The 13,174-nt window shown below is 50.2% G+C and overlaps 1 protein-coding gene across 1 annotated transcript in view; it reads left to right on the top strand.

The window, feature by feature from the left end:
- Positions 1 to 13,174, top strand: part of LOC125715830 (SLIT-ROBO Rho GTPase-activating protein 1-like) — a 68,847-nt gene that overhangs the window by 15,215 nt on the left and 40,458 nt on the right. Inside the window, exon 2 of the mRNA XM_048987843.1 lies at positions 11,321 to 11,516. Coding sequence (XP_048843800.1) covers positions 11,321 to 11,516 — 196 coding nt within the window. The remainder of the gene's footprint in view (positions 1 to 11,320; positions 11,517 to 13,174) is intronic.

The raw sequence follows: 13,174 nt of genomic DNA, 5'->3' as shown, positions 1-13,174 counted from the left end.
GCGAAGCGTCGAGTCTTTCTGGACGGGAGGTGTGTGGCTCTTTGTGTATCAGCCGCCGTTCTGCCCTGGACATGGGGGTGGGGTTAAAGCAGCCCTCCTTACTGCAATCTCCATATCTGTGAGGTGCTTGGTTGCTATGGTAACCTGGCTGTTCTCCACCATTAGAAAGGTTCTTTTTTTTTTGAAGGGGTGTGTCTGCGTGACAGTGCCGCTCCTTATGACAGCCACCATTGACAGTTTAATCTCTGGTGTCTTAAGAGAATCAGTTCCAGAAAGATCTATCGATGTGACATTTTTAAAATACTTGATAAGTCCTTCTGTCTGTGGATGGACATTCAGGATTGTGCCCCCTATGCGTGGCATCCCTGGGGGCGCAGCACCGATGGGACGCTTGGGGTGGCATTTTCTGCATGCCCTGTTGCTGGTGTTGACGGCTGGGACAGCTCAATCAGGGCGGCTGAGCTTTCTTTCGGACGGGTGGGGAGAGCGGAGTGTCTATGAAGTGCTTTCACCTCCCCTACTTCTGACGGTCTTACCGTGTGAGGAATGTGCTTGGATTGGCCACGTGGGAGTCGGGCTGCGGGCAGCTTGGACCGCTCACCCTCTCAGGAAATGACGGCTAAATACAGGCATTTAGATGATTTTATTTAGTCACTCAAAGGCTCCTTTTCTAACTGATTCTGATTCAGGCCGGGACCAAATTAGAATCGGGAGAATGTCAGCCCTCGATCTGAGCACATTGTCATGCCAACGTGGTCATTTATTCAATATCCCTCACAGAAAGCCCACTAATATATGCGAGAGAGAATGAACTGCATATTATTGACTCAAGAAAAGACAAATCCTTCCCTACAGCTGGAATACCGTTAGTAAAACCCTTCCACTCTGCCTCGTAAACGCAGACATATTGTAATAGTAGCTAATGCTAACTCATTTTTGACATGCAGCCCGGTTTATACGTGCGACCCCTACAAACGGCAAAGGATTTGTGATTAATGTATGAACTGTCCTCAGTTAGTGTGGTCTCTTCCCTGGCCACTTCTGCTGGAAACCTTTAGATGTAACGTGACGTGAAGCCTTTTAGCCTAACCCTCTGCACACATCCTAGAAACATTACACAGGGCTAATCTCTCTCAGCTCTTCATTCTGCTAAGTGGATATCAAGTGCCAAAGCTGTCAGGGCAAAAGTTTCTGACAGACCAGGACCGTTTCTCTGCCCTGCTGCTCAATACTTCCAGTTTAATATTTTTACATTACTGTAGGGCAGGAGCCGGCAGCCCTGATAATGGAGTGTCGGTACCCTGCAGGTTTTCCATCCTACCTTATGAGTTACTATCTGCCTGAGATCAGGTGTGGTTCCTCAGAGACCAGGTCGAAGACTTGCTGGATGCCAGCACTGCAGGATCAGGGTTGCCTGGCGATGCTGCACAGTCTGTGTTGGTAGATGTTGGGTGGCCTAATTAATAGGGTTTATGGATTGACTGCAAAGGATCTGTTGACAGTTTCTGCTCAGTGGTGCCGGTTGGATAAAAGACCTTTGTGCTGAGATCTTTCCCGGGTTACCCTGTGCTTAGAAACCTCCTTTTGTGGTTGGTCCTTCCCACTGGAGAGAGACATGCCCCCACACCACTGCACCTCCCTTCAGGGCTGAGCTGGTCGGCCTTGTGGTGAAAGGCAATGTACAATATATACATGTAGCTTTAGTTATAAGTGAATACATTCAGTTGAGGTTTGATTAGGGTTGTTTAGTCAAGGTTTAGGGTGAACCTGGAGTTTATTCCAAGATGTACAGGGCACACCATGGATGGGAGGCTAGTGCATGCTGGGCCGACACTCGCATGCTCCAACAGTTTTTGCAAATGCCAATCCACTTGAATTCCTTGTCTTTTGAGCGGTAGAGGAAACTGGAGCACCCAGACATTTCATCATGTCCACATGCTACACGAGGAGAATCTAGTGCTTCATCCTATATGCCATCATGAGGCAAACATTTCAGGGTCGTTTTGGTCTGAATTTATTTCAGGTCGTCTTCTTCATGCGAGGTATTGTTTGAGACATTGTGTCTCGTTTCTGAATCACAAGATGATTCAGATTTTCCTGTTTTCAGATGTGGTAAGGTTTGTGTGTGACCTGCCAGAAGAAATGCTTTTTAAAGGGAGTTTTAAGTCTGTCGCCCTGTCACACTTCAGAGTGGGAAGAAGCTGGAAGTCTGTAGGTGAAACGCCACTACGGTTGGACCTGGAAGTGGTCAGGGCTGGATGACGCCCACCCAAATTTCTTCTCTGGCCACTACTGAAAAAAATGCGGACCTCAGACCATTGATGTACTTGATTTTTTTCATTGATTAGTTATGGCAGGTTCTCCTTCTGCCTGTGGAGCTAAACAAACAATAATTATATGAATCAGTATAAGGTAGCTATTTTTCAGTGACAGTTATAACTACTACTTTTTTATAGTGGTTGCTGAATTATGTGCTCATCTCCAGTGCCTCACTGAACAATGTAACAATATCCTAACTGCACTGCACACAACCTAACTGTGTATGTGACTCGCCCTAACTGCACTGCACACAGCCTAATTGTGTATGTGACTCAGCCTAACTGCACTGCACACAGCCTAACTGTATATGTGACTCGCCCTAACTGCACTGCACACAGCCTAAATGTATATGTGACTTGCCCTAAGTGCACTGCATACAGCCTAACTGTGTATGTGACTCGGCCTAACTGCACTGCATACAGCCTAACTGTGTATGGGGTTTGTTGTGGGAAGTGAGTCTCTCCCAGTGTGTGACTCCGTTTCACAAACGAAACCCATTAATGTATCAGGTAAAGATTACATTAATACATTAATTGTCATTGCCTCTCGGTCTTCATCAAAGTAAAGTAACAGGTGTCGTGTAACTGATATCCCAACATATCAATGTGGAGAAGAAAGAAGTCCCCCCATCGTTCTCGAACACGGTAATCTGTTACGTTTCACATTCACACTGGAGCCGTGTCACAAAGTTACTGTTAATATTACTGGGTCGCCAGAGGGTGTATTAATCGCTAGACCGTTTAGCTCGTTACCACCAGTACCATCCATCCATTTTCCAAACCGCTTATCCTACTGGGTCGCGGGGGGTCCGGAGCCCATCCTGGAAGCAATTGGCACGAGGCAGGGAACAACCCAGGATGGGGGCCCAGCCCATCGCAGGGCACACTCACACACCATCCACGCACACATGCACACCTAGGGGCAATTTAGCAACTCCAATTAGCCTCAGCATGTTTTTGGACTGTTGGGGGAACCGGAGTACCCAGAGGAAACCCCACGACGACATGGGGAGAACATGCAGACTCCGCACACATGTGACCCAGGCGGAGACTCGAACCCGGGTCCCAGAGGTGTGAGGCAACAGTGCTAACCACTGCACCACCATGCCGCCCCATACAGTGCTAACCACTGCACCACCATGCCGCCCCTTACAGTGCTAACCACTGCACCACCATGCCGCCCCTTACAGTGCTAACCACTGCACCACCATGCCGCCCCTTACAGTGCTAACCACTGCACCACCATGCCGCCCCTTACAGTGCTAACCACTGCACCACTGCCCCCCACTCAGTACCATAACAGTAAAATAGCCATATACAAGCGGCTTTCAGTGCGTGTGACAGGGCACGAGAGATGCTTCGTCACCCCCCTACCTAAGTGCCTGCTCTGCTTACCTACTTCGTCTAATTTTCTCGTCTTTGGAAAACACCTTAGTTCGCTCATTGTATTAGAGTTTTCTAAGTGCATCCTCTGAATGACAGCGTAATTTAGCTTATTAGTGCTGTTAGCTGGCTGAATACCGTGACACGTGCAGCGGTGTTGGGGGGTGGGAAAGGGGCTTAAGCCCCAGGCGAGTCACCAAGGTGCTGAATTACATGACTGATAGAGGCAAACATGAGGAAATGGTCTTAACAACAAATCATAGGTCAGAAAATAAGCAAGAACTAAACCAAAAAAAAAGAAATCAGCACTCCTGAGACCTGTGTCACTGTTTGTCCGTCACTGTTCCTTGCTGCAGTGACCTGCTGGGGGAGAAAGACAAACACGGGGAAATTCACTTACAGAGTCGTCTTGTGCGCAAAGATAAAATCATGCAAAGACTGAAATGTCTGATATAAAATTCAAACCAATGCATGTCTGGGTGTTCAAGATTCTCTGAAATATATTCTGGCTGTTTGCTGTTGAGACCATTAAAAGCATAGAAAAACACACGTACACACACACACACACACACAGAGGACTCTATGTATGGAAGACAGGCAAGAGAGGAGAGTAGACACTCTTGCTCTGTCTTGCCTTTCTTCCTGTGTAGACACTCTATGGTTCATCCCATGTTGCCTAATATGCTACGGTGACATTCTATTCATAACCTTCGACTGGAAATGTCTCCAGTGAAGAACCTTACATGATCCCTCAGTCTGCCTTAGACGGTATCTCTCCTGCCCCGAGTATCTGCTTGGGCTCGTGGTTCTGACCCTGTCTGGTCCTGTGTCTTGGCGAATGCTCTCGTCTGCATGACAGCTCTGTGCCGTTGACCCCCCCCCCCCCACCAGGGTAGAGTGACGCCAAGCGACCTGCTGTCACTGAGGCCAGGCTTCACCCTGAAGTGTGCCTCCTCTGGGTCTCACGTCACAGAGTCCTTGGTTAGAATTACCGGCCCTTGGAAATGACTGTCGTGAATTTTTAGCCTTTGTCTAAAAGCTTAGGCGACTGCGAGACGCTGCCTTTGACAAACATTGGTGCGTCTTTGTTACGCACGTGAGCGGGGTTTTCAGACAACGGTTATTCATGTAGTGATGCAATTTGATCACTCTGCTTCACTATTCTGAATGCGGACATGATATATAGGGCTCTGAGGGAAGGACCATTCAAAGGAAAAGCCTTTACGAAATTAAAAAATGTTATTGGGTGGTGTGGTGGCTCAGTGGGGGTGGGTCTATGTGTGTGGACTTTGCCAGTTCCAGTGTCTCATGGTAAGTTAGGAAGTAAGCCTGATTAGTGTCTATGAATAGAAGATGGATGGATGCATGGGCCTTATTGAATGACCTTTCTCCCTTCATGTTTGGTTGTCCTCTGTAATGCTACACAGAGAAGATGGAGCCACATTCACATTAATGTATGTCAGAGATATTTTTATGTGTCGCTGGTGAATTCCATCCAAATGAAAAATGCTGGTCGCTATGGTTCAGACCAGCCTTGGCAGAAGATGAGATGGGTCATTAACATAGCTAGTGCTTGTTGATGGGCATCTGCAGATCTTCAAACATGATAAAAAGGAAAATGATGTGGCTGGATCTGAAAAAGCACTAGGAGGGAGGTTTGTGATTTGACTATGAATGTTCTTGTAGGATCTAGTCAACTTCTGTCTTGGAACTGGAGGATGAGATTACAGAATGATTTGTAGCCAGCTTGGTCATTGAGGCTTGGGATTTAAAAGGGATTAGGGATTATAAGTAGACCACCTGGAGAAACGGCCATATATAAGCAGGTTTCAGTGGTCTTTTGATGGGCCTTGTGAACACCATGCTGTCAAGAACAAAGTGCTTGCAGTTAAACTCTGAGGCTTTGTCCTGTAATGTCTTCTCCACAGACTCGTACCACCATATGGTGGAATGGATCTACAGAAGGACAGCTGTGGGGTTTTCCTGCAGCTCAGACCTTTTGAATCATGATGAAAGTCCTGCTCACACTTGAAACCAGGTCTCTGCCAGCAAGATGCCCGAGGGTCTGGTCATTCTGTCATGGACTCCTGTAGAACTCTGCCTTTGGTCCCGGGGTTTCTGTTGGTTAACTGGAACCTACAGGTGCCTCCTTTCTTCCTCCCCCGGTTTTAAGCAGATCACAGGGGGCTTTGATGTGGGCTCCGCTCACCCCCTGCACGCAGATGTTTACCACGTGAATGACCTCGCAGGCCTTGGTATGTCCTCTGTAATCAGAGGGTCACATGACGCAGATCGGGGAGCTGGAGGTACCAGACGAGCCGAAACTTCTGTCGAGATGGTAATTACACAGGCCGTGTACATCAAGGGGGCCAGAACAGAGTGGAAGGCAAGTTGTGTAAATCAAATGATAATTGAACGTTAAAGAAAAACCCACTTCGGAATCTAAATTTAATGTGTTATGTGACAGATCTTCACAGTTCAGTAGCAGGCAGGCAGGCAGTTTTAATCATGGTTGAGTTTCAGGCAGGCCCTTTCATGGAGGAATGTTGACGTAAAATTTGATACTTCGAGCCTGTCCGAGCACCTTTGATCGGTGACAGACTGCAGTTCATATGAAACCATCTCAGGTACTCAGAGTGGCTTACAAAACCTCAGCGCTAAGTGTGGATTCTTATCCTGAGGTTTTTATTAATACAAACCCAAAGACCTGTCCTGGAATTGTTTCAGGATTGTGACAAGAGGAAGATATTCAGCCCAAAAACTTTATTTGATAAATTACGTATTTTCTTTGTCTTGAAATTTCTAAGTACTAATCTTGTGCATCGGCATAAAAGTATGAGTACTTGGATTAAGTATGTTAGGGCGTGTACCGTGTTGAGAGGTGATCTCCTGGCTGCTTGGAGGAGGGTGTCCGTTCAGGATCTTCTGTGAAGCTCCGGCATGCAGCACACGTTGACTGATGAGATGGTGCCACCGGACCCTACCTTTGAATAAATTAGGATAAGGAGATAACATCATGTCATTTGGGACAGATTAATGTGAGAGTGTGTTTCAATCATTTGCTGTCTCAAGAGCACCGTAACAAGTTGTTGGCATAGATCGCAATTTTTGTTTTCCTGGTTGATTAATGATCCTAGACAACATTGCAGATAGAGCAGGATCTATTAATTTCCTTGACCCTTTTCCTAAATAACACGTTCTTCTGGACACAATGTCGAACCACGTTCCCTATATTTGGGAGGGCTGGGAGACGGTAATGAGATTCTTTTATGTTTTTTTGCTCCTGCCGTATATTTTTACATAAAAATGAGATACTCCATGTAGAGAAAGGCATAGAGTGGCTGATGACCCTCTTTCTGTGTCTTGGCCGTCGATCACTGCTGTCTGCTCCTGCGTTGGAGGGAGAATCTCATCGTCTTCCGTATACAAACTCTTCTCATTAATTTCCTGCCTGCTTTAACTGTTCTATGAAAAATTGGTCCCTCCAGAATGTGAGATTTCACTAAAAGCCTCTGTTTATCAAGATCAGGGGAAGTATTTATTTCTGATGGATTTAATCAGTATTTTGGTGATTTTGGAAATGCTCAGAACAGCCCGGAACAATTGGATTAAATGATTTAAGAAAAAAAAAAACCTTGATGTTTGAACTGCTATGGTTGTGTTACCAGGGGAATTTCAGATGATTCATGGCTGATCTTTGGAAAAGAGTTGGTCACTGAAAGCACGTGGATGGCAATGTGGCTGCAGCCTGCAAACGAGTCCACTTCTCAGGGCCAGTAGGGGGTCGTTCGTGAAGCAAAAAAGCTTAAATCAGTGTCGTTAAGGAATGAAGGAACCTTGTTAAGCTGCGGTGTCTCTTCACTTCTGCACTTCATTGGCATTTTCTCCCACCTGAACTGACCTCCCCGGGTTCGAGTCTCCGCCTGGGTTACATGTGTGTGGAGTTTGCATGTTCTCCCCATGTCGTCATGGGTTTCCTCCAGGTACTCCGGTTTCCCCCCACAGTCCAAAAACATGCTGAGGCTAATTGGACTTGCTAAATTGCCCGTAGGTGTGCATGTGTGAGTGAATGGTGTGTGAGTGAATGGTGTGTGAGTGTGCCCTGCGATGGGCTGGCCCCCCATCCTGGGTTGTTCCCTGCCTCGTGCGGGATAGGCTCCGGACCCCCCGCGACCCAGTAGGATAAGCGGTTTGTAAAATGGATGGATGGATGGATGGATGAACTGACCTCTGCGCGTGATCATGTGATCAAGACCTAGCACCCGTCTTGACCTGTTCACTTACTCTGTGCCAGTGTTTCCTAAAATTCTTGGAAATTAGCTGCACGCGTCGGATGACTATTTCAGTGATGATGCTGCTGTCTCATTTCTGCGTTAAACTAGCTTCCTAAAGCTTGATAGGAATCCAGTCCAGATCTTCATCTTGACAGTACCTCAGAAAATACAAACATTTTATGCATTTAAGCTTTAAATTGAAAAACCACCTTCTCTTATCTCTATCATTCTCCCCTTTTGCTTTTTGCACTGAAACTCACTAAAACGCTTTGGTTGTATCCTTTTCAGGGAAATCGTCTCACTGTGTGTCACTTGAGCTGGGCGAGTTTCTAATGTTATTCATGAGTCTTTGTACAGTCAGCTTATGGTAATCAATGGAACTTCCCCCAATAGCAGCCCGAAAGCCCAAATATTATACCAGCATATTACTGGAGTGTTCTGGTTCTGAATGAGCATTCGAGGTGGCTGGGGATTCGGGTTTCGGTCACGCCATTCCCCTCACTGCACAGCATCGTCGGGCTGCAATGGGAGGGTACGACGCGGTGATGGGTGGGTGCAGCGCGGCATGGGGCCGTGGCAGGAAGGTACGGCATGGCGTCGGGCCGTGGCGGGAGGGTACGGTGTGGCGATGGGTGGGAGCAGCGCGGCGTCGGGCCGTGGCGGGAAGGTACGGTGTGGCGTCAGGCCGTGGCGGGAAGGTACGGTGTGGCGTCAGGCCGTGGCGGGAAGGTACGGTGTGGCGTCAGGCCGTGGCGGGAAGGTACGGCATGGCGTCAGGCCATGGCGGGAGGGTACGGCGTGGCGATGGGTAGGAGCAGCGCGGCTTCGGGCCGTGGCGGGAAAGTACGGTGTGGCGTCAGGCCGTGGCGGGAAGGTACGGCATGGCGTCAGGCCATGGCGGGAGGGTACGGCGTGGCGATGGGTAGGAGCAGCGCGGCTTCGGGCCGTGGCGGGAAAGTACGGTGTGGCGTCAGGCCGTGGCGGGAGGGTACGGCACGGCGATGGGAGGGCACGGTGTGGCGTCGGGGCTCTGCGATGGGAGGGTATGGCGTGGCATAGGGAGGGTACGGTGTGGTGTCGGGCCGCGGCGATGGGAGGGTACGGCGCGGCGATGGGAGGGTACGGCGTGGCGATCGGTGGGAGCAGCGCGGCGTCGGGCCGTGGCGGGAAGGTACGGCACGGTGATGGGAGGGCACGGTGTGGCATCGGGGCTCGGCGATGGGAGGGTATGGCGTGGCATAGGGAGGGTACGGTGTGGTGTCGGGCCGCGGCGATGGGAGGGTATGGCATGGTGCCGGGCGATGGGAGGGTACGGTGCGGCGTCGAGAGGGTACGGCGTCGGGCGATGGGAGGGTACGGCACGGCCTCGAGCGTCGGGAGGGTACGGTGCGGCGATGGGAGGGTACGGTGCGGCGTCGGGAGGGTACGGTGCGGCGATGGGAGGGTACGGTGCGGCGTCGGGAGGGTACGGCGCGGCGTCAGGCGTCAAGAGGGTATGGTGCAGCGATGGGAGGGTACGGCACGGCATCGGGCGTCGGGAGGACACGGTGCGGCGTTGGGAGGATACGGCGTCGAGAGGGTACGGCGTCGGGCGATGGGAGGGTACGGCGTCGGGCGATGGGAGGGTACGGTGCGGCGATGGGAGGGTACGGTGCGGCGTCGGGCGTCAGGAGGGTACGGCGTGGCGTCGGGAGGGTACGGTGCGGCGATGGGAGGGTACGGTGCGGCGTCGGGCGTCAGGAGGGTACGGCGTGGCGTCGGGAGGGTACGGTGCGGCGATGGGAGGGTACGGTGCGGCGTCGGGCATCGGGACGGTACGGTGCGGCGATGGGAGGGTACGGTGCGGCGTCGGGCGTCAGGGGGGTACGGTGCGGCGATGGGAGGGTACGGTGCGGCGATGGGAGGGTACGGTGCGGCGTCGGGCGTCAGGAGGGTACGGTGCGGCGATGGGAGGGTACGGTGCGGCGTCGGGCATCGGGACGGTACGGTGCGGCGATGGGAGGGTACGGTGCGGCGTCGGGCGTCAGGGGGGTACGGTGCAGCGATGGGAGGGTACGGTGCGGCGTCGGGCATCGGGACGGTACGGTGCGGCGATGGGAGGGTACGGTGCGGCGTCGGGCGTCAGGGGGGTACGGTGCAGCGATGGGAGGGTACGGTGCGGCGTCGGGCGTCAGGGGGGTACGGTGCGGCGTCGGGAGGGTACGGCGCGGCGATGGGAGGGTACGGCGGGAGGAAAACGCATAAAGGCGGACATGCTAGGGGCATTAAGATGACTCTTTAAGATTAAGATGGCTTTTTATTAGTTCTATGATAAAGCCAAGTTGGAAGCCATACGTTTTACAGTTTATACATTATAGTTTGGCTTTTTAATTCTTTTTGCATCTTTATCAAGGACATTGTTCAAATGAAATATATGCGGACATTAGCATTTTGTTATCAGTAAGAAGGTATGTGGTAATTGCATATAATTAAGGATGACATTTGAGAATGTTTTGATTAAAATAGAAGTGTCCTGTTCATTCTTGTCTTTTTTAGGTTGTCTGGTCCACGGTTCTTCCTGCTGTTTCCTTTTCCTTTTGCGGCTAAATGTCGGGCCCTGTTCTCTGCACGGCTAGAGTGCCACATTACACATGCGGAGATGGGCCCGGTCGCTTTGCCATTCAGCCAGCGCCTGCCTTTTGTACAGGATGCAAATTTTGATGAGAGATGTGCAATGTGATGGGGGGGGGGGGCAGGAGTCGCAGGATGGAGGAAATTCAGAGGAGTGCCAAGAATGGGCGGCATCTTGCTTTTCCTGAACTAAGGTGCAGGTCCCTATCTAGCATTTTTGGGTCGGCTTGTTTCCGTTACACTTGTTTTCCTTTGGTTGGATTGTGCTGCCCTTCTCTATGTTTTGAGTTTACAGCGGTATAAACGCTGTGAATGAGGTGTTTTTTTGGTAGGGCTCCCTTTAAATAACCGGTATGAAGCTCTCCAGTTCCAGCTTGGCTCTAGTGGCCGGTGAGGTTACCTTTCTGAACAGTGCAGCTTTGTTTGTATGGGACAAGTATGATGGTATAATAAGATGATTATTTGAGTTTCCACTTCATGTGTTTCAAATTTACATTTTTTTCTGGTTGGTGTGTAGCTCAGGGGGTTATGAATCTGTGCCCATGTCTGGAAGGTTGTGGGTTTCAATCCTATGGGCGGCAGAGTCATCGTTGGGCCTTTGTGCGTGACTCTTAACCCCACCTGCCCAGGGATGCCGGCTGGCCCGATTCTCTGAAATACGGGCATTTGGGTTTAGAGCAACACATCGGGTGCTGGGGGATGGTGATGGAGCATTTTCTCTATACCCCCCCGCAGAGATCCGCACCCAGCTGGTGGAGCAGCAGAAATGCCTGGAGCAGCAGACAGACATGCGGGTGCAGCTCCTCCAGGACCTGCAGGACTTCTTCCGGAAGAAGGCCGAGATCGAGGTGGAGTACTCCCGAAACCTTGAGAAGCTGGCCGAGCGCTTTATGGCCAAGACACGCAGCACCAAGGACCACCAGCAGTACAAGTGAGTGTTTGGGGAACCTTGTGGAAGATCTCAGCTACTGTTTTAATGTGGTGTTGCTCGACCTTAAGGCTGTAAAGAGACCCATCTTAGTCATATCGCTGGTAATATCCTGCATCCTGAGACCTGAGCTGAGCGTAATTGCATGTGACTCCTCCCGCCATTTAAAGATGTGTTTGTTCCAGCTATGAATAAATGATTATGAATCATTGAAGCTCAATATCCCGCAGAAGCTCCTGCAGAAGGAGTGGGCTCTTTCTCTGCTGGCTTCATTTGAATTTAATGCCCACCCCACCATTTTAGTTTAATATCCCTCCCCCACATTGCTGTGGTTAACTATCTGCTTAAAGGATGCCCCTCCCAGCATGTTACACTCTTCCGAGGTTTTGAGGGGCAGGTCAAACGATGCATTTTGTGGCAGTTTCCATATGGAGGGATTAGAAGACAAGGCTCGGTTTTCCGGACTTGACATGTACATCTACAGCAGGGCTGTTTAAAGCTGGATACGGCAGCAAATTTATCATGCAAGTGTCAGGGCAGTTGTTTTGCAAACCCCTGCGCCATGAAAGCCTCCGTGTGTGTGTATGTGTGTATGTGTGTGTGTGTGTGTGTGTGTGTGTGTGTGTGTGTGTGTGTGTGTGCGCGCGCGCGCGTAGATCACATTTGAGGACCAAATTGTTCCCAAAGTGTAGTAAAACCTGAAATTTCCCTAATATTGGGGACATCTTTTGAGGTCCCCTTTGGATAACCTCAGTTTTATAAAAGTCTGTGAATACAATCAAAAAAGTAAAAATGCCAAAAGTCTCGTATTTTGTTTGGTTACTTATGGGTAAGGTTAGGGCTGGGTGGGGGTTAAGGGTGTCGTGACTGGGATTAGGGGTTTTCTCATAGAAATGAATGGACGGTCCCCATTTAGGTACACAAGTCTGCGTGTGTCTTTCTGTGTGTGTCTGCGTGTGTCTTTCTGCGTGTGTCTTTCTGCGTGTGTCTGCGTGTGTCTGCGTGTGTCTGTCTGCGTGTGCTGGCCCTTGGTGAAGAATCTCGGCCTGCAGTCTTCGCTGGGTCCATTCTCAGTAGGTGCAGTCCGCCTCTGGAAAACACATTTACGTTTTATTTGCACTGCGGGGGGAGAAAAGTGCCTAGAATGAAAAGGGGACATATGTTTTCCTCAGTCTGCATATAGACTGGGGGAGGGAAAAAAAACCCATGACTTTAGCAGATGTACCCACAGTGAGTGTGGGGTCCCAGTCCTCCCTGAAAAATAAGACAGGCGATGCAGTGTGCATTTAAAAAGCTTCTTCCACAGAACTAAATATGAAAAGCACCCCCCCGTCTATGTTGGTGGGACCAAGTGGTCTCTGCCGGTCTGCTAAGGCCGCTCATTTTTTGGGGGGGTATTTAAATAGAGGAGCATGCTGCACGTTGGCTGTGGTTTGTTTGGGCTAAAGGGCGGAGGTAGGGGCAGCCTGCTGGCTTGCACGTCCCCACCATTACCGCTATACCCGCGCAGCTGCGTGCGCCATGGCCACTTAAATTGCTGCCTAATTAGCTGTCGTTTCCACGCAGCCAGACTGCTGCCGATCAGTGTGATTTTTTTTTTCTTGCTTTGTATTTTTTTTTGGTCTGAATGCTATAATTCAGCTCGGGGGGATGGAGCTGCT

This window comes from Brienomyrus brachyistius, chromosome 1, assembly GCF_023856365.1.
Source record: "Brienomyrus brachyistius isolate T26 chromosome 1, BBRACH_0.4, whole genome shotgun sequence".
In the NCBI taxonomy this organism is placed as follows: Eukaryota; Metazoa; Chordata; class Actinopteri; order Osteoglossiformes; family Mormyridae; genus Brienomyrus; species Brienomyrus brachyistius.
This window is presented reverse-complemented; position numbering and strand designations above follow the sequence as displayed.